Raw genomic sequence first — 25522 nt, forward strand, 5'->3', positions numbered from 1 at the left:
TTGGAGTGTTGTATTAGGTTTGTAAATGCCCCTATTATCTTGCCATGTGGAGTAACTACTAGAGTGCTCCAAACACCTTTAATTGGAGTGTTCAATTAGGGTAGTAAATGCTCTATTATGTTGCCATATAGAGACACTATTAGAGTTCTCTGAACACCTTCAATGGAAGTGTTGTATTAGGGTTGTAAATGCCATATTATCTTGACATATGTAGACACTACTTGAGTTCTCCAAACATCTTCAATTGGAGTGTTGTATTCGGGTAGTAAATGCTCTATTATGTTGCCATATAGAGGCAATATTAGAGTTCTCTAAACACCTTCAATTGAAGTGTTGTTTTAGGGTTGTAATAGGGTTGTAAATGCCCTATTATCTTGACATATGTAGACACTACTAGAGTTCTCCAACCTTCAATTGGAGTGTTGTATTAGGGTTGTAAATGCCCTATTATCTTGCCAACTAGATAAACTACTCGAGTGCTCGAAACACCTTTAATTGGAGTGTTTTATTAGGGTTGTGAATGCCCCATTATCTTGCAATCTAGGGACACTCTTAGAGTTCTCCAAACACTTTCAATTGGAGTGTTGTATTAGTGTTGTAAATGCCCTCTTATCTTGACATAGGTAGACACTACTAGAGTTCTCCAAACACCTTCAATTGGTGTGTTGTATTAGGGTTTGTAAATGCCCTATTATCTTGCCAACTAGATAAACTACTAGAGTGCTCCAAACACCTTTAATTGGAGTGTTTTATTAGGGTTGTAAATGCCCCCATTATCTTGCAATCTAGGGACACCCTTAGAGTTCTCCAAACACCTTCAATTGGAGTGTTGTATTCGGGTAGTAAATGCTTTATTATGTTGCCATATAGAGCCAATATTAGTTATCTAAACACCTTCAATTGAAGTGGTTTATTAGGGTTGTAAATGCCCTATTATCTTGCAATCTAGAGAAACTACTAGAGTGGTCCAATCACCATTAATTGGAGTGTTGGATTAGGGTAGTAAATGCTCTTTTATATAGCCATATAGAGGCAATATTAGAGTTCTCTAAACACCTTCAATTGAAGTGTTGTATTAGGGTTGTAAATGCCCTATTATCTTGCCACCTGGAGAAACTACTAGAGTGCTCCAAACACCATCAATTAGAGTGTTATATCAGGGTAGTAAATGCTCTATTACTTTGCCATATAGAGACACTATTACAGTTCTACAAACACCTTCAATTTGAGTGTTGTATTAATGTTGTAAATGCCCTATTATCTTGCCATCTAGATAAACTACTAGAGTGCTCCAAACATATTTAATTGGAGTGTTGTATTACGGTGGTAAATGCCCCAGTATCTTGCAATCTATGGACACTCTTAGAGTTCTCCAAACACTTTCAATTGGAGTGTTGTATTAGGGTTGTAAATGCCCTATTATCTTGACATATGTAGACACTCCTAGAGTTCTCCAAACACGTTCAATTGGAGTGTTGTATTCGGGTAGTAATGCTCTATTATGTTGCCATATAGAGGCAATATTAGAGTGCACAAAACACCTTCAATTGGAGTGTTGTATTAGGGTTGTTAATGCCCCATTATCTTGCAATCTAAGGACACTCCTAGAGTTCCCCAAACACCTTCAATTGGAGTGTTGTATTAGGGTTGTAAATGCCCTATTATCTAGACATATGTAGTCACTACTAGAGCTCTCCAAACACCTTAAATTGGAGTGTTGTATTCGGGTAGTCAAAGCTCTATTATGTTGCCATATAGAGGCAATATTGGAGTTCTCTAAACACCTTCAATTGAAGTGTTGTATTAGGGTTGTAAATGCCCCATTATCATGCAATCTAGGGACACTTATAGAATTCGCCAAACACCTTCAATTGGAGTGTTGTATTAGGTTTGTAAATGCCCCTATTATCTTGCCATGTGGAGTAACTACTAGAGTGCTCCAAACACCTTTAATTGGAGTGTTCAATTAGGGTAGTAAATGCTCTATTATGTTGCCATATAGATGCAATATTAGAGTTCTCTAAACACCTTCAATTGAAGTGTTGTTTTAGGGTTGTAATAGGGTTGTAAATGCCCTATTATCTTGACATATGTAGACACTACTAGAGTTCTCCAACCTTCAATTGGAGTGTTGTATTAGGGTTGTAAATGCCCTATTATCTTGCCAACTAGATAAACTACTCGAGTGCTCGAAACACCTTTAATTGGAGTGTTTTATTAGGGTTGTGAATGCCCCATTATCTTGCAATCTAGGGACACTCTTAGAGTTCTCCAAACACTTTCAATTGGAGTGTTGTATTAGTGTTGTAAATGCCCTCTTATCTTGACATAGGTAGACACTACTAGAGTTCTCCAAACACCTTCAATTGGTGTGTTGTATTAGGGTTTGTAAATGCCCTATTATCTTGCCAACTAGATAAACTACTAGAGTGCTCCAAACACCTTTAATTGGAGTGTTTTATTAGGGTTGTAAATGCCCCCATTATCTTGCAATCTAGGGACACCCTTAGAGTTCTCCAAACACCTTCAATTGGAGTGTTGTATTCGGGTAGTAAATGCTTTATTATGTTGCCATATAGAGCCAATATTAGTTATCTAAACACCTTCAATTGAAGTGGTTTATTAGGGTTGTAAATGCCCTATTATCTTGCAATCTAGAGAAACTACTAGAGTGGTCCAATCACCATTAATTGGAGTGTTGGATTAGGGTAGTAAATGCTCTTTTATATAGCCATATAGAGGCAATATTAGAGTTCTCTAAACACCTTCAATTGAAGTGTTGTATTAGGGTTGTAAATGCCCTATTATCTTGCCACCTGGAGAAACTACTAGAGTGCTCCAAACACCATCAATTAGAGTGTTATATCAGGGTAGTAAATGCTCTATTACTTTGCCATATAGAGACACTATTACAGTTCTACAAACACCTTCAATTTGAGTGTTGTATTAATGTTGTAAATGCCCTATTATCTTGCCATCTAGATAAACTACTAGAGTGCTCCAAACATATTTAATTGGAGTGTTGTATTACGGTGGTAAATGCCCCAGTATCTTGCAATCTATGGACACTCTTAGAGTTCTCCAAACACTTTCAATTGGAGTGTTGTATTAGGGTTGTAAATGCCCTATTATCTTGACATATGTAGACACTCCTAGAGTTCTCCAAACACGTTCAATTGGAGTGTTGTATTCGGGTAGTAATGCTCTATTATGTTGCCATATAGAGGCAATATTAGAGTGCACAAAACACCTTCAATTGGAGTGTTGTATTAGGGTTGTTAATGCCCCATTATCTTGCAATCTAAGGACACTCCTAGAGTTCCCCAAACACCTTCAATTGGAGTGTTGTATTAGGGTTGTAAATGCCCTATTATCTAGACATATGTAGTCACTACTAGAGCTCTCCAAACACCTTAAATTGGAGTGTTGTATTCGGGTAGTCAAAGCTCTATTATGTTGCCATATAGAGGCAATATTGGAGTTCTCTAAACACCTTCAATTGAAGTGTTGTATTAGGGTTGTAAATGCCCCATTATCATGCAATCTAGGGACACTTATAGAATTCGCCAAACACCTTCAATTGGAGTGTTGTATTAGGTTTGTAAATGCCCCTATTATCTTGCCATGTGGAGTAACTACTAGAGTGCTCCAAACACCTTTAATTGGAGTGTTCAATTAGGGTAGTAAATGCTCTATTATGTTGCCATATAGATGCAATATTAGAGTTCTCTAAACACCTTCAATTGAAGTGTTGTTTTAGGGTTGTAATAGGGTTGTAAATGCCCTATTATCTTGACATATGTAGACACTACTAGAGTTCTCCAACCTTCAATTGGAGTGTTGTATTAGGGTTGTAAATGCCCTATTATCTTGCCAACTAGATAAACTACTCGAGTGCTCGAAACACCTTTAATTGGAGTGTTTTATTAGGGTTGTGAATGCCCCATTATCTTGCAATCTAGGGACACTCTTAGAGTTCTCCAAACACTTTCAATTGGAGTGTTGTATTAGTGTTGTAAATGCCCTCTTATCTTGACATAGGTAGACACTACTAGAGTTCTCCAAACACCTTCAATTGGTGTGTTGTATTAGGGTTTGTAAATGCCCTATTATCTTGCCAACTAGATAAACTACTAGAGTGCTCCAAACACCTTTAATTGGAGTGTTTTATTAGGGTTGTAAATGCCCCCATTATCTTGCAATCTAGGGACACCCTTAGAGTTCTCCAAACACCTTCAATTGGAGTGTTGTATTCGGGTAGTAAATGCTTTATTATGTTGCCATATAGAGCCAATATTAGTTATCTAAACACCTTCAATTGAAGTGGTTTATTAGGGTTGTAAATGCCCTATTATCTTGCAATCTAGAGAAACTACTAGAGTGGTCCAATCACCATTAATTGGAGTGTTGGATTAGGGTAGTAAATGCTCTTTTATATAGCCATATAGAGGCAATATTAGAGTTCTCTAAACACCTTCAATTGAAGTGTTGTATTAGGGTTGTAAATGCCCTATTATCTTGCCACCTGGAGAAACTACTAGAGTGCTCCAAACACCATCAATTAGAGTGTTATATCAGGGTAGTAAATGCTCTATTACTTTGCCATATAGAGACACTATTACAGTTCTACAAACACCTTCAATTTGAGTGTTGTATTAATGTTGTAAATGCCCTATTATCTTGCCATCTAGATAAACTACTAGAGTGCTCCAAACATATTTAATTGGAGTGTTGTATTACGGTGGTAAATGCCCCAGTATCTTGCAATCTATGGACACTCTTAGAGTTCTCCAAACAATTTCAATTGGAGTGTTGTATTAGGGTTGTAAATGCCCTATTATCTTGACATATGTAGACACTCCTAGAGTTCTCCAAACACGTTCAATTGGAGTGTTGTATTCGGGTAGTAATGCTCTATTATGTTGCCATATAGAGGCAATATTAGAGTGCACAAAACACCTTCAATTGGAGTGTTGTATTAGGGTTGTTAATGCCCCATTATCTTGCAATCTAAGGACACTCCTAGAGTTCCCCAAACACCTTCAATTGGAGTGTTGTATTAGGGTTGTAAATGCCCTATTATCTAGACATATGTAGTCACTACTAGAGCTCTCCAAACACCTTAAATTGGAGTGTTGTATTCGGGTAGTCAAAGCTCTATTATGTTGCCATATAGAGGCAATATTGGAGTTCTCTAAACACCTTCAATTGAAGTGTTGTATTAGGGTTGTAAATGCCCCATTATCATGCAATCTAGGGACACTTATAGAATTCGCCAAACACCTTCAATTGGAGTGTTGTATTAGGTTTGTAAATGCCCCTATTATCTTGCCATGTGGAGTAACTACTAGAGTGCTCCAAACACCTTTAATTGGAGTGTTCAATTAGGGTAGTAAATGCTCTATTATGTTGCCATATAGAGACACTATTAGAGTTCTCTGAACACCTTCAATGGAAGTGTTGTATTAGGGTTGTAAATGCCATATTATCTTGACATATGTAGACACTACTTGAGTTCTCCAAACATCTTCAATTGGAGTGTTGTATTCGGGTAGTAAATGCTCTATTATGTTGCCATATAGAGGCAATATTAGAGTTCTCTAAACACCTCCAATTGAAGTGTTGTTTTAGGGTTGTAATAGGGTTGTAAATGCCCTATTATCTTGACATATGTAGACACTACTAGAGTTCTCCAAACATCTTCAATTGGAGTGTTGTATTCGGGTAGTAAATGCTCTATTATGTTGTCATATAGAGGAAATATTAGAGTTCTCTAAACACCTTCAATTGAAGTGGTGTTTTAGGGTTGTAATAGGGTTGTAAATGCCCTATTATCTTGACAATATGTAGACACTACTAGAGTTCTTCAACCTTCAATTGGAGTGTTGTATTAGAGTTGTAAATGCCATATTATCTTGCCAACTAGATAAACTACTAGAGTGCTCCAAACACCTTTAATTGGAGTGTTTTATTAGGGTTGTGAATGCCCCATTATCTTGCAATCTAGGGACACTCTTAGAGTTCTCCAAACACTTTCAATTAGAGTGTTGTATTAGGTTTGTAAATGCCCTCCTATCTTGACATATGTAGACACTACTAGAGTTCTCCAAACACCTTCAATTGGAGTGTTCTATTCGGGTAGTAAATGCTATATTATGTTGCCATATAGAGCCAATATTAGTTCTCTAAACACCTTCAATTGAAGTTGTTTATTAGGTTTGTAAATGCCCTATTATCTTGCAATCTAGAGAAACTACTAGAGTGGTCCAATCACCATTAATTGGAGTGTTGGATTAGGGTAGTAAATGCTCTATTACTTTGCCATATAGAGACAATATTATAGTTCTACAAACACCTTCAATTTGAGTGTTGTAATTGGAGTGTTGAATTTACTCTCCATTTTTATTTTATTCCAATTAATCAAATTCTGATCTATGCTGGATATTGCAGAGTTATCGTCAGTTGCTTCCATGGCGTGCCTAAGGATTGTTCAATTAGAGTAGTAAATGCTCTATGATGTTGCCATATAGAGACACTATTAGAGTTCTCTGAACACCTTCAATGGAAGTGTTGTATTAGGGTTGTAAATGCCTTATTATCTTGACATATGTAGACACTACTAGAGTTCTCCAAACACCTTCATTTGGAGTGTTATATTAGGGTAGTAAATGCTCTATTACTTTGCCATATAGAGACACTATTACAGTTCTATAAAGACCTTCAATTTGAGTGTTGTATTAAGGTTGTAAATGCCATATTATCTTGTCATCTAGATAAACTACTAGAGTGCTCCAAACACCTTCAATTGGTGTGTTGTATTAGGGTTGTAAATGCCCTATTATCTTGCCAACTAGATAAACTACTAGAGTGCTCCAAACACATTTAATTGGAGTGTTGTATTGGGGTTGTAAATGCCCCATTATCTTGCAATCTAGGGACACTCTTAGAGTTCTCCAAACACGTTCAATTGGAGTATTGTGTTAGAGTTGTAAATGCCATATCATCTTAACATGAAATCTTAAATTAATATGGATTTCAGAAATTTCTTATCCTTTAAAAGTTGCATCGGTAATAATTTGCCATAATTATTTATTACACCGATTTGTCTTCTTATTGACAATTTTATTTAAACTTAGTGGCTATAGTTTAATATTAGTGGCTCTAGTTTTCTCTGGTATAAATATAGTAGATAGTCGATTATTTAATAAAATCTGAGAAGTTCAGAAATATAAATTATGCAGATCTAATCGGAATTACTGAATTATTGTCAATATTATAAATCATACTACCAGAGATCATATGTGAAAGGGTGCAAATATATTATACTTATAACTTTGAAAATAAGATCCGGTATTAAATAAAAAAAAAAACTCAAATTTGATCTTATAATATTTGTTACTTTTATCATATATTTCTATTGAATGACCATTTATATACATCAAGTTTATTAAAAAGAAAATAACGTACATACCTGATTATTTAGGCTATGTGAATATGGTTGATAGAAATGTTTTTATTTTATTGGTTCTAGTATAATTTGGATCCCTGCTGTTAAATAAAACAAATTAGATCTCAACAATAATAATAAAGAAATATTGTTGAAATTTAGTAAGAAATATAATAATGAAATAAAGAAACTTACAGTAACAAAATTCTGAAGTCTGATTTTGTTATTCATAAATAAAGTAATTGGATTTAAAAATTATTTTCTGAAAAAAGAAGAATACAATTTCTGGTGAATATTTAACAGTTGATTTATTTGTAAAAAAAAATTAATTAAATTTACGACACGAAAAATTTCTAGGATTGTCGATGAAAAATTAAAATGTCATATAAAATAATAACAATGAATTAAAAAAAAACCATTAATTTTGACCCTCGTTACTCTTCTATTTATAACCGAAGAATATAATTAATTATTAGAACCATGAAAATTGAAAATTAAATGCTCTTATAATTACCTTAGTAATTATAAATCATTTATAACTATCTTGACTATTCTCTTAATTATTCCAATAAAAAATGAATAGATAAAAAGGAATTTAAACAAAGATAGAATTAAAAAGAAAAAAATTGACTTAATAGCCAAAGAAGAAATAAAACTAATTTACTACAACCGATACAATATCTTATCAAAATATAGAAGTGAATATTCTATTATTCATGCATGTGCATGATGATGATCTTTTACATAATAAATTACACGGTTCGGTAAAGTATATAAAGATAAATTAATTGAGCTAAGAAAATAAATATGGAATTGAGTCAAGTTCAAAACCGATTAAACTTCTACATTTCAGAGAGAGAAATGAAATGTAAATTAAATTAAAAAAAATCATGCAAATAATTAATGATCAGTTTTAATTCTTGAATTTCATTGTACTGAATTTATCAAGATAACTAATTTTAAGTTTAGTGTATTGAAAATGTGGGGATCAAAATATTTGTAAAAAATATTAAATAACATGACAATACATGACATAAATATAAATGAATATTAAATATATGTTCTCAATCTTATGAGACAATGATAAATTTGATAAAAGGAAAACGAAATATGAGAGTATGAAATAAAAAATAATCATTTAGTTGATCATGATGACTAAATATGTAATTTGGTTAGATATTATATTTTGAAAATTCAATAAGATTGTACTATAATTATCTCATATAGCAGTTGATATTGCATAATTGAGATTTAATCATTTTCTTGTATATATAACAGAAAATGTGTGGGGGTTTAAAAATTGAAATTTTAAACCGAATCTACATTTAATGTATATTATGATATTAAGCATGCATAATGATATTTGTGATTAAAACTTTGTTTCACCATGATGTGATTAATTATCTCATGTTATTATTGAAATAATTATGTGAAGTTTATTGCTAATTACAATTATTCGAAGGATATTGTTTTGCAAGTTTCTTTGACATGTAAAAGAAACTACTTACAAGCTCAAGCAATGAATGATGATTGATCGACATAAAAATTATATATATAATGGACTAAAATTAAAGTCCTAATAATTTCATCGAGGGGGATGGGTTTAGCCCTAATATGTCTTCTTGTGGTGGCAACTCAATCACTAATAGGCGATCCCTTGATAGAGATTCAATGGGTAATAACAAGCCGATAAGTTGACCAAAAGAGCGCACACTTTTAAGGAGCATTGACTCCAAACCCCATCCCTATGGTGAGTGTGCTCTATGTAGATGGTAGGTTGAGCAATTTAGCTCTTAATGAGGACCAAGGCAGTAATTTCCGTAGGATATTAATCTACACATCCTTGGTAGGTAACTCACCTACATGAGAGTGTCTGTAACGGTTGCGGTGCGAGGCATGGTTAAGCCTTTAAGACTCTCATGAAAATTCAAGACTTGCGTAAGGCCATTAATGCGTATACTGCGACGAGAAGCTCCATATTGTGTGTATGGTGGTTGAATTTTGGATAAAAGGAACGAGTTCAAGACATAGTTCACTATGTTTTCTCCAAATTAAAGTTATCGATACTAAATGAAGTTCAAAGTTTCTAAACTACTTCATCGATGCACAATATTAATATCCAGCAATTTGCTTCTATATAATCTTCGGTTTGATATTCTTAAATTTTGAGTTTTGTGGAGGATTGTTGGAACTTTATTTGAAAACTCATAATTTAATCATCATTTCTAAATATTTAAATACTTGAGTACTAAATCATAAATTTCATATCTCATTTAAATCAATAAAAACTGAAGAAACGTTTTCAGTTTTTCCTTATATTGTACATCCTTCTGATGTGTTTTTCAGTTCTCTTTTTTTTTCAATTATAATGAGACACCTTAATTTTTCATTACTTCTAATTAAATCTCTTAATTAGCGCACCCTAAACTCTCTCTGACCTTTTAATATATATATATGTGCGCAGCCTCGTCTCTTTTGGACTCAATGTTGGCAGGATTAGAAAAAAATAAAATAAAAAGAATATAAAACTTTTTTTTTATTTACTCCCACAGAAGTATTTTGAATTTACTCTCCATTTTTATTTTATTCCAATTAATCAAATTCTGATCTATGCTGGATATTGCAGAGTTATCGTCAGTTGCTTCCATGGCGTGCCTAAGGAGCAATAACCCCGGATTATCTTAGTTGCGATTCCATCTTATACGATGAGACGGAATACGCTTAAAGAAAGTGTTTTGTACACAATCTGAGTAACTCTATTTCAATTTAATTTATTTTAATTAATTTCTAACTATCTGAATATTTTAAAAATTTATACCAACACATGCTATATACATTACACGTATTTTCCTAAAGAATTAGCTCACCCTCATATGAGCAATTCATACATATACTACCAGCCATCTTAGCTGAAAATTAATCTTTAAAATTAATTTTCAGTTGGGCCTTTATATAAAAGCTTATGTAACATAGCGTGCGCTATAGCGCATAGCTTGTAGCGCAAATAGCGAACCGCTATTACCGCTATAGCTGTCGTAGCTGAAATAGGGCAATTTTATCTCATAGCTTAGCATTTAAGGTCCGAAAACCCTATAATGCTGCTATTGCATTACTATAGCGCGCTATTTAGAATACTGCATTTTATACATTTGAATCCCTAATTCTAAATTTTTATACATTATACATTTTATAAGATGACCATTCTATCCCGGCGAGAATAATAGTTTACATATAACGCTTCCAGAGCGAGAGGCACTAAATCCAATTCGAATCGTAGGTGACAGTAGAAGTTCTATATTGACAGTTTTTAGTCATTGCTATTCGAATTGGCAACCAAAAAGATTTGGTCAAACCTAATAGTTATGGCTTAATCTTCCATAATAAGAAAATAAACTTAGTAAAGACTGAATTATACTTGTTTCAAGGAATGTGTTAGTGAGGTGTTTATGGCTAAGGGTTATTTCTCAAAAAGAAAAAGAAAAAAAAGTGCCCCCATTAGTAACTAGTGTATATCCTCTAAGACAACTGAATTTTTCAATTTATCTCAAAACCGGTGTCAATTTTATTTTTTTATCAAACCATGAAATATCTCAAAATTTGAGTTGTTTTTTTTTACCGTTCAGATTATCAAAACATGAATTTCAAAATAACCCATTCTCTATTACACTGTCATGTGCATAATAGGCATCGTAAAAAAAATTGACACCGGTTTTGAGATAAAACTGAAAAGGTTCAGTTATATTAGAGGATATACACAAGTTCAGTTTTTTTTTTTTACTTGTTCTTCTATACTTGTATTGATAAAATTTAGTAGGCATAAGTCTAATATTATAAACAAATAATTATTTTTCAAGAATAATTTGTGTGTCATTTTGCAAACAATATGTCAAAATATCAATATTTTAAAAAGTTAACAGAAATTTGTAAAAAATCATATATAATTTGTTATAAATCGTACCTCTTTGGGTTTATTGACAATAAATTAAGGGTGAATTCAGAGTGTCACAGTTCTAAACTCGCAAATAATAAGAGCTAGTCTTAAAGAATCACGCATATTTTATTCAAATTTCAAACTTCAAAAAAAGTGGCATTTGTTTATTTATTCGATATTTGTTTAATTTCTTGAGACATTGTGTCAACTAGAGCACACCATAATCATTCTACTAAAATATCTACAAATTTTGAACTCAGCCGAAAATCTCCTTGGTGAGAGAGCCTGAGTCGAAGGGAAGCGGATCTCATTCTGGAGACCCTTTAACAAGGCGATCTCACGAAGACAGTGCTGAACGCCATGAGAAGGAAAGTGATAGCTACTGGAGATGGTTGGTTCACCGTCCAGCCAAGGTATCCTCGCCGCTTTCCAACCAGTAAGTCAGATCAGAGATAAGACCAGTGTAGTAATATTAGGTTTCTATGCGGTATGCGGAAGGACACCGCATACCGCATATACGGTATGCGGCCGCATATGCGGATTTCTATGCGGATTTATATGTGTGGATTTTAAAATAAGAATTCATATATATTTGAAAATTGAAATACATAGTAATACAAATTAGGAATAAGAATTTATGAGTACAAATAGAAATACATAGTAATGACAACATGCCAATATCATCAGTAATAGTAAATTAGTAATACAGAGTAATACAAATAGTAATATATTTCCTTGAGAATTACAGTAACCTGTTACTGTTATTCCTGTTACTGTTATTCTGATTCCAACATCAATGAAGTCCAATGGTTGGGATCTAAATAACAGGTTCAAGGAATAACAGCTGATTTATTATCAGTTTGGTCAGGTAAAAACCAACAAGTTCTGTAACAGTACAAATACATAATAATACATAGTAATACAAATACAAATACAAATAGTTAGAACAAATAACAGGTTCAAGGATTATATGCGGCCTGTTAAAACATATGCGGTCAAAAATATGCGGCCTAATATGTGGCCGCATATGCAGAACCGCATATTAAACCGCATATTGATTTTTTATGCGGTTCGGAACCGCATACGCATATGTGCCGCATATTACCTAATATTACTACACTGGATAAGACTGACTTTGACACGCAACAGGAATTAAAATGATTCGGACATTTAAACATTTTTCTTATAAACACATAAAAAGAAAAATTCTCCCGATCTAGATAAGAAGTTAGTATTCTCTATTTTTCAAAAAGAAAGTAAAAGTACTACTATTATAAATCAAATCGTAACATTAAAACAAACAAATTAAATTTATATAAAAAGAATTTTTAAATTCTAAATCATATTTGTCTAATTTATTTGTTTTAATTTTTTCTAGGCTGCCTGTGACCAATTATGAAGTGGGTAGTTTATCCGACCCGAAACAACAAAATATAGAATATAGAAGTTCACTGTTCACCCCTCCAAAGAAAATATCCATAGAAAAATGCATATTGCTCTCCTCCGTTCGCTTCCCTCGCTACCTCTCAAAACCCCAAAAGCTCTCCTTCGGGGCAAACGCCAGTTACTCTTTCAAGCGAAATGCTCGAGCTCAAATTCAGAGGAGTTGGATCCCGGGACACGTGGCATGGATGTGTTCGCTGGCCTAATGGGGGAGAGAGTAGAAGAGCTTCTCAGAAGGGAGGAGAATAGAAATATAGTACAAGGGTTGGATGAAGCTTCTAGAAGAGTTGAGAAGGCCAGAGAGGAATTGGAGAGTGTACGGAAGCAGAGAGAGGAAGCGGTGAAAGCCAGAGAGTATGTGCGCCAGCTCGAGAGCCAACAGGCTGAGGTAGTTTTACATTTTAGTACTTAGTTAATTACTAATTTACTATATAGGAGTATGTATCTATTTTACATATTATAAAGTTTCAATTGTCTATGTTGTTGGAATTATTTTCCATTGCTTAAAATGACAAACCTGATGTTAAAATCATCTGAGCAGACCTGACTAATGGGAATTTGCAACTGAATTTTGAAGATTGCCTTTATTTTCTTTATTATACTGAAAGTATATAATTATTTGGGTTAATCTGTGTACTTCAATTAGTCATTTGAAGGATTGCTGGTAAAATTTTAGTGACCGACCTTGTTAAAGTTGATTTCTTGTTCATAGTTATACGTCCATTTCTTTTACTAATCTTAATAGAGAAATGCAATTAAAAGCATGTGCCCACCATTCCATGCATACCATGAAAAATAACAGATGTAGAAAATTCTAAACTTGTCAAGCATACATTCCCAATTCAACAATAATAAATATCATGAGCATTGCATTTGCTAGATTGCAGAGGCCCAAAAGGAATTGTTAAAGGCTAATTCCATGATGGAAGAAGCCCAAAAATCACTATCATCCACTTTTTATGCTAAAACCTCAGGAGAGACGAGCAAGAACTTAGAGAGGTTAGAATCCATAAAAGCAGCTGTAATTTCATCAATGGTCGGCACCCTAGCCAGTTTGCCGATTTCTCTATCTCAAGCCACTAACTCGACAGAATTGATTCTTCACTCATCAGTAATTCTTATAAGTTGTGCTCTCTTTGGAGTTACCTTCCGATATGCTGTCAGAAGAGACATTGATAATATTCAGCTTAAAACTGGCACTGCTGGTGCCTTTGGGTTTGTCAAAGGTACTAATTAGTTCTTTTTTTTTATCGCTTTATTTGCTTCGCACATTATCTTAATTGATAATTACAATATATTAGTTCGTCAAATGGTTCTAGCCTGGATATTTGAAACGGAAAAGTGGGTTCTGGTTAAATTTGGATTCTTTTTGTTTAGCTTGACCTACTCCGTGCTTACAAGAGGGTATGGCAACTGAAAATTAAACACAGTTGAAAAGTTACTTTCGTATGCTGGTTACTCCACCTACATTTTTTTGTTACCATATTAAAATTGTACTGGTATAGTCATGACCTGTACTCATAAATCCAGTTACCAAACAGATAAAAGTAATATTACTTACTGGAAAACTACTTCCAAGTAATTCTAATTTATTGCCACTTCACAATATGTAGGTCTAGCTGGATTTGAGGCTGGTAATTATCTGGAATTAAGCACCAATGGTTTGATTTCTTCTTCCGTTGCAGGGGCAATTTCTGTTGCTGAGAACATTTTTATTTTTATTTTTGCTGCTGTTGCGCTAGATTTTTGCTTTAAGATGAGGCTTTTGAGTCCATTCCCTATGGAAGATTAAGTTCGTATCGAACCAGGATTTTACCTGTCATATATAAGAAATTATATCTGTAAATTTGGTATTGTATGTCAAAATATATTCTTTTGTTCCCATCTCTCTTTCCCTAGCAAATTTTAATTTTGAGATGTTTTGCGGGTAGGGGTGCAAACGGGTCGGATATTACCCGTCCGAATCCGATCCGTATCCGAATTTTTGCGGATTCGGATACGGATACGGGTTGAGTTTCGGAATTGGATACTGATACGGATACGGATAATTATCCAGATCCAGATATTTTAATTTTTCGGATATCCGGATATGTTAAGATTTGAGAGAATTTTTTTGTGTCTATTTATTTTTGGTATTATAATATCTTTAAAGAGTATCTTTTGTGTTGGTATTTTTAATTAAAGTTATAGTTATGTTGGTAAATTTTAGTTAATTAAATATATATTTTGTAATGGTGTAACAAGTTAATTAGATATATATTTTGAATTAGAAATCCGAATTATATCCATATCTGTATTCGTATCCGAAAATATCCGATCCGTATCTGTATTCGTTTAATATCCGATCCGTATCCGTATCCGATTACTATTCGATCCGTATCCGTATCTGAAAAAAAAAATACGAATACGGATACGGGTTGAGCACTATCCGATCTATATCCGATCCGTTTGCACCCCTATTTGCGGGTCAACTCACCAAATGACCTCATACACCAAAATGTGAGAATTTTGGACATTATACGTAAAAGTACTTATCTTTTACTATTATTTTTTCTTGTTACAAGTTTGTAAGATTGTGAATAGAATCATTAACTAGGGACACTTTAAGGTTTCACATGTTACGGCCAACAGTTAATACTTCGGCATTGAACTAACATGATGATATATTTTTTTAATTGGGTTTTAAAAGCTTGAAAATATATATAATATGGCGACCTGCAATTAATAATTGGCTTCCCATACAAATCGAAGGTTATTGTTTGGTTTTTCATACATGCATGGTTCCCAAATAATTTCTCTTTACAGAATGTCCGCTGGAAATATATCCCTCTTTCATAGCACGAGCAAAAATAAATTTACAAATTGAGTAGAGTCGCTTGATAAAAAATTATTTATCGATTTAGCAATTTCTTTGCTAGACAAAGTTATGCCAGCAAATGTGTAGATTGCTCAGATAATTTAAGAAAAAAAGGAATAGAAACTGATTCAGCTGGTAAAAACAGATATATTTGTACTCAACAGCCAGGGGCAGACCTAGTTTACTCTGGCGAGGGGCAACTGCCCCCCTAAATTTTGAAGTATTACACAAATTTATAGGTTCGGTTAGACTTTGTCTCCTTCTGAAATTTTATTTGTCCTCCTTTAGACTTTTGGTTTGTATCTAATGTTAAATTTATGGTTAAAATTATTATAAATTTGTTGAATTCTAATTGGTAATTAGAATTAGAAGTCAAGAGTATTGAAAAATAAAAGTCAGAGAATTGAAAATTAGAAACTAGAGCATTGTTTTTTTTATCTAATATCTGATTAGGTAATGTGTTTGAATCCGATTAAATATTTAAATTCAATTCATTATTTTTTTTCCTTTCCTGACAAAAATTCTGGATCTTCCCTGTAAACAGCTTCTCCTGTTTCACCGGAAAGATATGGAATTAGTCAAACGCACATGCGTGACATGCGGTTATACAGAAACCAGGTAGCAGCATGCGATGAAACATAACTTCTTTCAGTTTATACGTAGTGACTTGTGCCTCCTAATAACTTTAAACTACACGAATTGTGAAGAAAAGACATACGAGTCGCAAAAAGACTATAGGAAAATCCAGACATGCATTTCCTTGCTAGGAAGGATGTTAAAATTCTAAAATTGAAACTATGACATGCTTGGTAGTATCCATGTCACAAAAGAACTTGACTCTTGCAAGGTGGTTCGTGGCACACTCTCCGAATGGTTCCATCTTCCATGGAAAACTCGCACCAGATTATACTTGATCTCTTCTTTCTCAATTCAGGGTTTCTCGATTTACGGCATGCTAAAAGAAAGTAGATGCAATTTGCTCGTACTCCAAAGCTAGTGGGAGGTACTGATACCATGAAAAAAACGTTATTAAAGAAAAGAGCCCTTCCACCAAGGCTTGAGACTTCTGTCAAACCACTGGCACCAAAGTCCCAGCGATAAATACAGAAGTAATAGATGTTGGGAATCATAAAGGCTAAACAATTACGCCTTATCTAGAGATCAAACAATTACATCTCATCTAGGAGTCAAACACTTACACCTCGGGGAAGAAGAAACAATCCCCACCTTAACCTAAGACCGTCTTATGTCAAAGAGACCCAAAACATAATCTTTAGTGCGGAATACAATACCTGATTCCATGTCGTTTGCCATGGAATATCAAACCCTAGGTCGAAGAAGCAACCGTCTCCGTGAGCGCGAGACAAGACTCTAGCAAGCTATTACTTTCTCGCCCTTTTGGTTGAATCTTAGATTAGGTCTTCCAAAGCAAGATTGCCTCTTGAGAATTCCTCTCCAATATTCTAAATGAAATTCTCCTCTCTATTCTTTGATGGAAGAAGAATTGATAAAGGCACTCAATTCTATAGAAAATAACTTCTGAAAAGAGTTGGTTCATCTTGTGCCTTGGGGACCCATCTATATATATTATACACTTCTGGCGACATGAGTGCGTATGCACTCAGGTCCAGTGCGGGTGAGCCACCCGCACTGGGTCGAAAGGAGCGTCCTGATAACCGCCTTACTTAGCCTCGAAAATAGTCTGTATCCTGAGTGTGTCCACACTCTGGTTCAGTGCGGGTGAGTCATCCGCACTGGGCTTAAAACAAAACTTCTGAAATTGACTAAGTACCTAGTACGGGTGGTTCACTCGCACTGGAGTCCAGTGCGTCTGCATTAGGCTCGAACATTTTTCTGCATTGAACTTCCAGAAAATCGACTAAGTCCTCAGTGCGGGTGGTTCACCCGCACTACGCTCAGAATTTTTCCTGAAGTTCCAAAAAATTGGCTAAGTCCTAAGTGCGTCCGCACTCAGATCCAGTGCGGGTGATCCACCCGCACTGGGCTCCCAAAAGGCAGTTTTCTCAATTGCAAATTTCAGAATTAGTCCATCAATGATTTGATCTTTGCCCAAATTGTTCTACACACTTATGGACCACATCCTATTGAATACATAGATTGTCTAATATCTTAATTCCATATTATATCACTTTAATTGTGACAATCATATATGACAGTAAACAATTCATAATTATATTACATATATGCTCAACGTTGGTATGATCTAACAATCTCTCACTTGAGCAATATGTTATACTCTTTTAATTATGTATTGTCAACCTTATGTGCGCACATATTTTTTTGTCATCCTTATGTATTCCCAAACCAATTATGTTCATCAATTACATTAGCAAAGGACTAAAGCAGCTTTGGTCACATTTATTTTAGTTATGACTAAACCATCAATAATCACAGTACTAACATAACCAAATGACATGAATCATGATGTGGATGTTTATTGTTTTTTATTGTTTTAAAAAGTATCAATTTTCAATATTGTAAAATTGTCAACTTAAACTGTGAAAACAAAACGTAAAAACTATAAAATGTCAATAATGTAAAATAAGCAGATGAAAACAATAAAACAAAATGTAAAATACAAAATTTCAATACTATAAAACTATCAACTTAAACTACAAAAACAAAACGTACAACCTACAAAAAACCAATACTATAAAATTGTTATATCTAAACTATAAATCAATTGCATGTATTCAACATCCAGAACATTCAAAATAAAAAGACAAAAAAATAAAAACAACAATAGCTGAATACTGTAAAATGATGCATATATCATGTAAAACTGTGAACTATATCCGGTAAAATATTCTACATAACCTTTAAACCTAACTGACTATAGAAATTTAAAACCAATACTGTAAAATAATGTATAGAACTTATAAATTGATTACATGCATCTTGAAAATTTAAATCCGTAAATAACTCTCTTAATTTAAATTCGGCCACTGCTCTTCAATTCAAATCGTAAATGATGAAGATCAGAGATGATTCGTCATGTTCTTCTTTCGAAAGTGAAATCAAATATTGTAATACAAAATATCGAATCATGTAAGTTCTTAAATCAGAAAACTTAAATCGACAATATTACGAAAACGATCTATGTATTACAAAAATATCGAATTCAAATTATAAAATCAATTATTGAATTCAAAAATATCGAATTCAAATCAAACATTGAGATAATACGAGATCCGTTATTGAACAATAAATCAATTATAAAATCTCGACAAAAATCGGGCAGAATTTGATATAAACAAGATAGACCGGGTCTACAAACTAGAGGGTCAAAGGGAGAAATAGATGTGACCAATCTACACATATACAATTTCCCCGTCATTAAATTGCGAAGATTTGGCGAACTCGAATTTAATTGCACGAACTCAATGATATCTTTAGGCACGTTCTTATCACGGGAGGGGAAGAGATGAAAGATTCAGTCTCGATGCTCCGACAAAATTAATTTAGCGAATTCATCGTTCGTCAAACGAATTTTGCAATCAGCGGACATTTTTTTTTTAACGCGCGAACTCGATGATGCTCCAACGAATTTAATTTGGCGAATTCGTTCATATGTTCGTCGAACAAATTTTGCAATTAGCGGAGGTAGCGAGGGTTTAGATTTCAGATTGAGATGGAGACTAGATTTTGCGTAAGGAATTGTAGAAAAAGGATATAGAGACAGAGATAGTTAAAGATAATTGAATCGAGAGTGGATAACATTGTAGATAGAGTGTGGACAACAATCTTTTCTCACAGCGCAATATCAATATTTTGGTGAAAAACTGCCCTCTAATTTCAAATTAACTAATACGGGTACGGCTAGTGCAAGGGGCACAGGCATGATTGGATAGACTTGTAATTGGATGTAATTGGACCCTTTATGCTTTGAATATATCCCTGGCAGCCTCTGCCAGTTTAGTTTTAAAAAAAAAAAAAAAATTCACACCGTATTATTGGTGCGGTGGAGATTATTTCTCGAAAATTCATCTGAATGGTTATGATTCTAGTAAGATTCATTTTATTTTTTCAAATAAAAAAATAAATCCAGCCTGCAAGTACCTGTATGTCAAAAGTTTTCTTTCATTTAATAGAGGAGTAACATTATGGATGGTTTTCCATTCTTTTTATTTGTGACAACTTCCGAATGTTTAATTTTGACAATCACCTCTTTAACCAAATAATTCATGACAATGACCCATCCATAAGCTAATTTTACTGTTTTATGTTCAGTTTTAAATATGAAATGACCATATATAATGCTTTTGATAATTTTATCGATGTTTAAATATATTTATGAATCTTATTACTTTATAACTGTTAATATCAATTTTAAATTTAATATAATTTCTTACATTATAATGTTTGCTATTTTTCATGTATAAATATAATTTATCATTTTAAATCATTTAGTAAACTATTTCTTAATTACAAAACAAAAAAATATAATAGTAAACAATTCATGTATTATGAATATTCAAGTGCCTAAATTTTGTTAAAAAACAACTAATTTTCTTCAAATTTAATAGTCATAAATCATAAATGCTTTAAAGTATTACACTATCAAAACTGAGTATTCCGATCATTTTATACTTAAAATTAAGCATAAAATAATAAATTAACTGGTAATTAAAGAGTTCATTGTCACTGATTGTGATTGGTGCAGTCCTGGAAGATGATTGTCAAAATTAAAAATTCAAGAGCTTATTCTTAATAATTCAAAAAATTATAAAATTCAAAACTTAACTTGACTCTTCACCCGCATATCATTGAAAATTCGAAGTTCTAACCATTAATAATCAAATTAATTGAGCAAGAAAAAGCAAAGTAACTGTTGTGTTTTAGCTAGCATCCGATCAGTAGTAATTCATAATCTTTGGTGTCCCTTTGTAATTAAGACGTTGTCAAGCGTAAGGTCTTGGCACCACTAGAATGTATTGTAAAAAGCTGCCTGCTATCTTCTATCAAACGACAACTATAGAATTATGTTCTTCAAACAAATCATCATTCCAATCAGAACAATTCACAATCATTTTCTACCTGCGTCAGTCCAGGGAACACAATAGGAGCCACATTAGAGCAATGATGAAGCACCATTGGAGAAGAACCAGGAGACAAAGGTGAGTTGTAGAATAACCTAAACCCCGCAAGTGTTGCAGTGTTTTAGAATGCAGAATCCAGTGATGTAAATACAGCCCCATTTAATATGTCTACAAAACTAGAATAAAATCTTCACATGATTGTGCTGATGGAACGACATGCTCTTTTTTACACAGAGAGATGAGAAAAGGGCCAAGCTCCAAAAGTTTAAATAACTCAGAAAACAAAAAAGAAAAGAGACCAATTTTATAATCAATTTGCAAGTTCACAATAATTTTATTTCCTTTTTATTTACTCACACATCCTCCAGTCCAGAAGTTGTAGAAATTGAAGCAACACAAGGAAACCAATATCTGAGCCTACGGTCTCTATGGCCATCATCAATCATGGCAAGTCCTTCCTATTAAATAAGCAGCATGGGGATCAAATTCATATTTTTCTACAACCTAGCTTCTGACAACCAAACAAGGCATTCTAAAGGTATAAAATACTTTCAGATGCTAGAATTTGCAATTGGTGATGGCTATCCCCTGAAAGGGTGTCACCACTCAGCAGAAATTCCACCTAATTACACAGAATCTGAGACATAACCAACACCTATTAAAGCATCATTTGTTTACATGATTTCATTTATGGTTTGAATAAAATGGTTGCTGACTGCCAAGCATGACTTCAAAAATTTATGACAAGGGATTTAAGTTTTGAAGTTAAATGCCATACCAGAATCTTCTCAACTACTGATACAAACCCACTAATAATACTAAGAGATTTTCTGTTTTTTGTTTTCATTTTGTTTTTCCATTTTCTCTAATTTAGGTTTATATGACTGTTGCAGTAAAAATTTCCTCCACCAAAGGCTATCCTTAATGATAAAATCCGACAAGATATTTTGGCAAAACTTCATCATATAAACCTAAAATTGGCCGTTCCCACACAGTTCAAGTATACTTGTAAGGAAACCTGCCATGGCAATGATATACTGGTCTACAACCATATGATATATTATCTAACGAATTGCAATGTATCAGGAACTCTTAAATAGAAAATCAAGATGCCTAAAATAAATGGTTATACAGAACTACAAATATCATTCTAACTTACTTTTAGAAGGGCTTGAAGGGCATCAGTTGCACGGCCAGAAGTCCATGAAAGTGTCTGCTCAAGTTGATCCACTGTTACATAACCTTGTGCCTGCATAACATTATGAAATAAATTTAGAATTGATGTATTGAAATATCATTATTAATTTATTACAAGTTACTTCAATAGTGTAGAAGACAACCTGAGCTAATTCTAAAATCTCGTTGTGATCCCTGTTCAGCTCAGTTGGCACAGATCGAACAAGCTTTTTTCGTCCAATTGCAATAACTTCAAAACCACTACCTAGAACCTGAAAGTTTATATCAAACAAATTTAAAAATCAAGAATGGAACAAAAATTGAAACATTAATAGCTGACTTCTCCTCAGATCAAGCTGACGCAATTTATTTTAAGAAGTGCATCCTAAATGGGATTAAAAAAAAAAAAAAACCTTCTGAACTACAATTGTTCATCAACACTGTACTCAATTATGTTCTCTGGTAAATCTGCTTAGCTCAGGTTGACATAATTCATCTATAGAAAAAGTATCCCAACTGTTTGGGAAAAAGAAAACTTAAGCAATCTTATCCAGAATGCTTCACCGAACTGTATCCAGTGTGGCAGGGCTTCTGTATGGTAAATCTTCTTAGGTTAAGTTGACACAAATAATCCAAAGGAAAGTGATGAATCCTCATTGGTCGGGATAAAATAAATCTTAACCCATCTGTGCCAGAATAGTTTACCACTATTGTACCTGGTGCCTTTCTCTGGTAAATCCACTCAAGGAGTTTGACACTTGAAATAGTGAAACCAATCTTAAAACGGAAATAAGCATAGTCACCTCAATTACCCTAAGCCAGACACTAAGCCAAGCAACCATTGTAGCCTGATTACTTATATCAGTATTGACCATGACTGCCAAGGTACCAGAACCTGGTACTGTACCTTAAGCTTGCTAATTGCACGAAAACAATCATCTTCAGACAAAGATTCACGCAAACATCTGCGCCTTTTACATAGTCTAGTACAGAGCTCCTCCAAGTTAATTAAGCCGCCGTTCTCAGACCTTGTTGCAATGCATATTTCTACAATCTGAACTCCTGTAACACCAATGGGATACGGAAATCAAATAAAGCTCCTTCTAATGTAGCTTAGTTTTACATGAAAAATAACAAAAACAAAGACAAAAAAATGTTCTAACCAAGCTCATAGTAGAAGTCTCCAATCCCTAGGAGTTCAGCCCAAACACCCTTGTTAGAAGCCAAAGGATCAACACCGACTTTCGCACACATCTCATGAAATTGGGCTCTGAATATAGGGTTTTTCTTGATGTCGCTCTGCACTGGTGAGAGTTTGTGAAATCATTTGCTTTTACAATATTATTATCTTCCAAAATGTATTTATTCTACAATTAAGTAGTTTGAGAGCTAAAATTCCCCATTAGTCAATTCTGATAAATTATTTGAACTTAAATCTTCTGAACCTGCTTCAGTTTTGAAAAGAAAAAGGCAGATTATTCACTGGTCAATTTTGATACCATCATAGCTAGTACAGTAAATGAGCTACTAATAAACAATGGGCGCCGGAAAACTTGGTCAACAGAACTAATTATGACATAACTAATAACCCCAAAGGATGAGTATATTTAAAGGTACTTAACAAGAGATACCCACTTTATGTTTTCGAGCAAAATCCTCTAACTGGGATCGAAATGTGGCGAGCTGCTCCTTCATGAGATCAGTTCTGACCTTGGCGACATGTTCACCAACCAATCGATACTGATCCTGAAATCACGAACCAAATTGAAGTACAATCAATCGAGAGTGATCAGAAAAGGGACATCAAATTGGAAAGGGAAAGTCGCACCAAGAACTCCTCTTACCCGAGCAGCTGCTGCGCTTTGAAGACCAGCAATCCCTGGCCGCCGTCTCATGTTGATTAAATTGAGATATGAATCAGTTGTTTCAGATTTGCTGGAAGTCTGTTTGAAGTCTGAGAGTTATCTAAGATTAGCACTCGAAAATTCAATTGCAGTATGGCTCAGGCGACCAAAGAGGAAAGAGAACAATGGACGGAGAAAGAAACAGCCGTGCCTGGGTCTACCGTCTACAGGTAAGTACGGGTTCTCGTTTATGTTACTTTTCTTCCTTGCCTCGTCTGTATTCTTTTGTTTTCTGAGTATGAGACGCTATTTTGATCCCAATCCCAATCTATCAATGTATTTTTTTGTAAGCCTGCAAATCTACGACAAAAACAAGCCCAGTATTATGGCCCAATTTCCGTGATAGTAGATACCTCTTTGCAGTCACAGTGACAACTTAACAAGAATAATTTTATTATTGATATTATAAAATTTGTAAGACAAAAGAATTTGTAATATCAAATAATGCTTTAAGCTACTAAATTTTTAACAAATTAGAAATAATTTTAAACATCAATCAAATAGAAAAAATTTAGATCAGTTTAAGTTAAAATAATCAAGTTATATCTCATTAGGTTTAGTCTACAATCAAACACTACATAGAGAATAAATTTTCTTTTTCAGACAAAAGGGGTAATATACCCTTTAAAGAAAACATTGATCCAATAAAAATAACCTAATTATATTTTATTGTTAGAGAAAGATTGACCTAATAAAAGGAATGATTATAAAATTTTCTATTATATGGATCCCCTTAAAATAAAACCTGATTTATTACTCCTAGAAATAAAGTCAATAATGTAGTCAACCTCTCTACCTCTCTACAAGTAAAGTCGGTTAGCATATAATAATGTTATCTATTTTTTTAATATAGAGAGAAAAAAGTGAGACTATAGCACTATGTATAGTGCACATCAATCAATCAATCGGTACTATAAATCTATATTTCTATTTTTAAGATTTAAATAGTCAATTCAAACTATTCAATATGATTTTTATATGAAAGAAGTATTTTAAATGAGCTGGCTCGGGCCGAGCTGGGCCTTAGCTCAGCTCGTTTATTTTGGCCCGAGCCTGGACCGAGCGAGCTGGACTTAGGTCATCCAAGCCAAAAACCTCTAGCTCGCTCGTGACAAGCCAGTCAGAGCTAGCTCGCGAGCTGGCTGGCTAGGCTTTATTGGGCTACTATTATACAAATTCAAAAATATAAAAATAAGAAAGTTCATTTAAAAAATTTAAGAAATTGTTCAGCAAGCACATCTTCAAGCAACTGAAGTTCATATCATTTCTTCTCAGACCAAAAATACATCAATTTTGCATAATTGCGCCTTTGAAAATAGAACTGAACTTAAAATTATACGGGACTAAACCCTAAATCCACTGTAGCTTAACCCTACTTATATATCAAATTTTATATTTTTTTTAGAATTATTGTACTATGTTTTTAAAATAAGTCAAAAATCACGACTTCCAGTACCAATTGATTCGCTAACAGTTCAAATCCGAATTATTTGCGAATCTTGTTACTATGCTTTGTACAAGCGGATCAGACGGTGCTGGAGTCCATCAGACCTACTCGGTTATTGATGCCAATGGAAGATGAAGCTCATAACAAAATGTGAAATTATTAGATATGCAAGGGATATACTATCGCTGAGGAAAAACAAGTACCTTGATACTTTGCATAAACAAGGCACACTACAGTCAAGTTTCCGAATTGAACAA

The 25522-nt window shown here is 33.8% G+C and overlaps 2 protein-coding genes across 2 annotated transcripts; one reads left to right on the forward strand and one right to left on the reverse strand.

The window, feature by feature from the left end:
• The first annotated feature begins 12827 nt into the window (after positions 1–12827).
• On the forward strand, positions 12828–14703 carry LOC144567548 (homer protein). The gene is made up of 3 exons (XM_078317713.1): positions 12828–13209; positions 13702–14047; positions 14435–14703. Exons 1-3 carry the CDS (start codon positions 12865–12867, stop codon positions 14611–14613), a joined length of 870 nt encoding a protein of 289 aa, XP_078173839.1. The 5' UTR covers positions 12828–12864; the 3' UTR covers positions 14614–14703.
• Positions 14704–20918: 6215 nt separating this feature from the next.
• Positions 20919–23968, reverse strand: VPS22 (EAP30/Vps36 family protein). The gene is made up of 7 exons (XM_078317029.1): positions 23759–23968; positions 23550–23660; positions 23078–23213; positions 22822–22976; positions 22079–22186; positions 21898–21987; positions 20919–21196 (listed from the first exon to the last, which is right to left on the reverse strand). The coding sequence occupies exons 1-7, from the start codon at positions 23807–23809 to the stop codon at positions 21092–21094; spliced, it is 756 nt and encodes a 251-aa protein (XP_078173155.1). The 5' UTR covers positions 23810–23968; the 3' UTR covers positions 20919–21091.
• Positions 23969–25522: the final 1554 nt, after the last annotated feature.

The sequence above is a fragment of the Carex rostrata genome, chromosome 16, assembly GCF_964058835.1.
Source record: "Carex rostrata chromosome 16, lpCarRost1.2, whole genome shotgun sequence".
NCBI classification, from domain to species: domain Eukaryota; kingdom Viridiplantae; phylum Streptophyta; class Magnoliopsida; order Poales; family Cyperaceae; genus Carex; species Carex rostrata.

Bases quoted from the DNA above. Each gene is read 5' to 3' on its own strand.
- VPS22 (XM_078317029.1), bottom strand. From the start codon at position 23,809: ATGAGACGGCGGCCAGGGATTGCTGGTCTTCAAAGCGCAGCAGCTGCT. The intron at 23,214-23,549 runs GTGGGTATCTCT...TCACCAGTGCAG, and splicing joins ATTTTGCTCGAAAACATAAA to AGCGACATCAAGAAAAACCC. The intron at 21,197-21,897 runs GTAAGTTAGAAT...CTTATTTAATAG, and splicing joins CCCTTCAAGCCCTTCTAAAA to GAAGGACTTGCCATGATTGA.
- LOC144567548 (XM_078317713.1), top strand. From the start codon at position 12,865: ATGCATATTGCTCTCCTCCGTTCGCTTCCCTCGCTACCTCTCAAAACC. The intron at 13,210-13,701 runs GTAGTTTTACAT...TGCATTTGCTAG, and splicing joins TCGAGAGCCAACAGGCTGAG to ATTGCAGAGGCCCAAAAGGA. The intron at 14,048-14,434 runs GTACTAATTAGT...CACAATATGTAG, and splicing joins TGCCTTTGGGTTTGTCAAAG to GTCTAGCTGGATTTGAGGCT.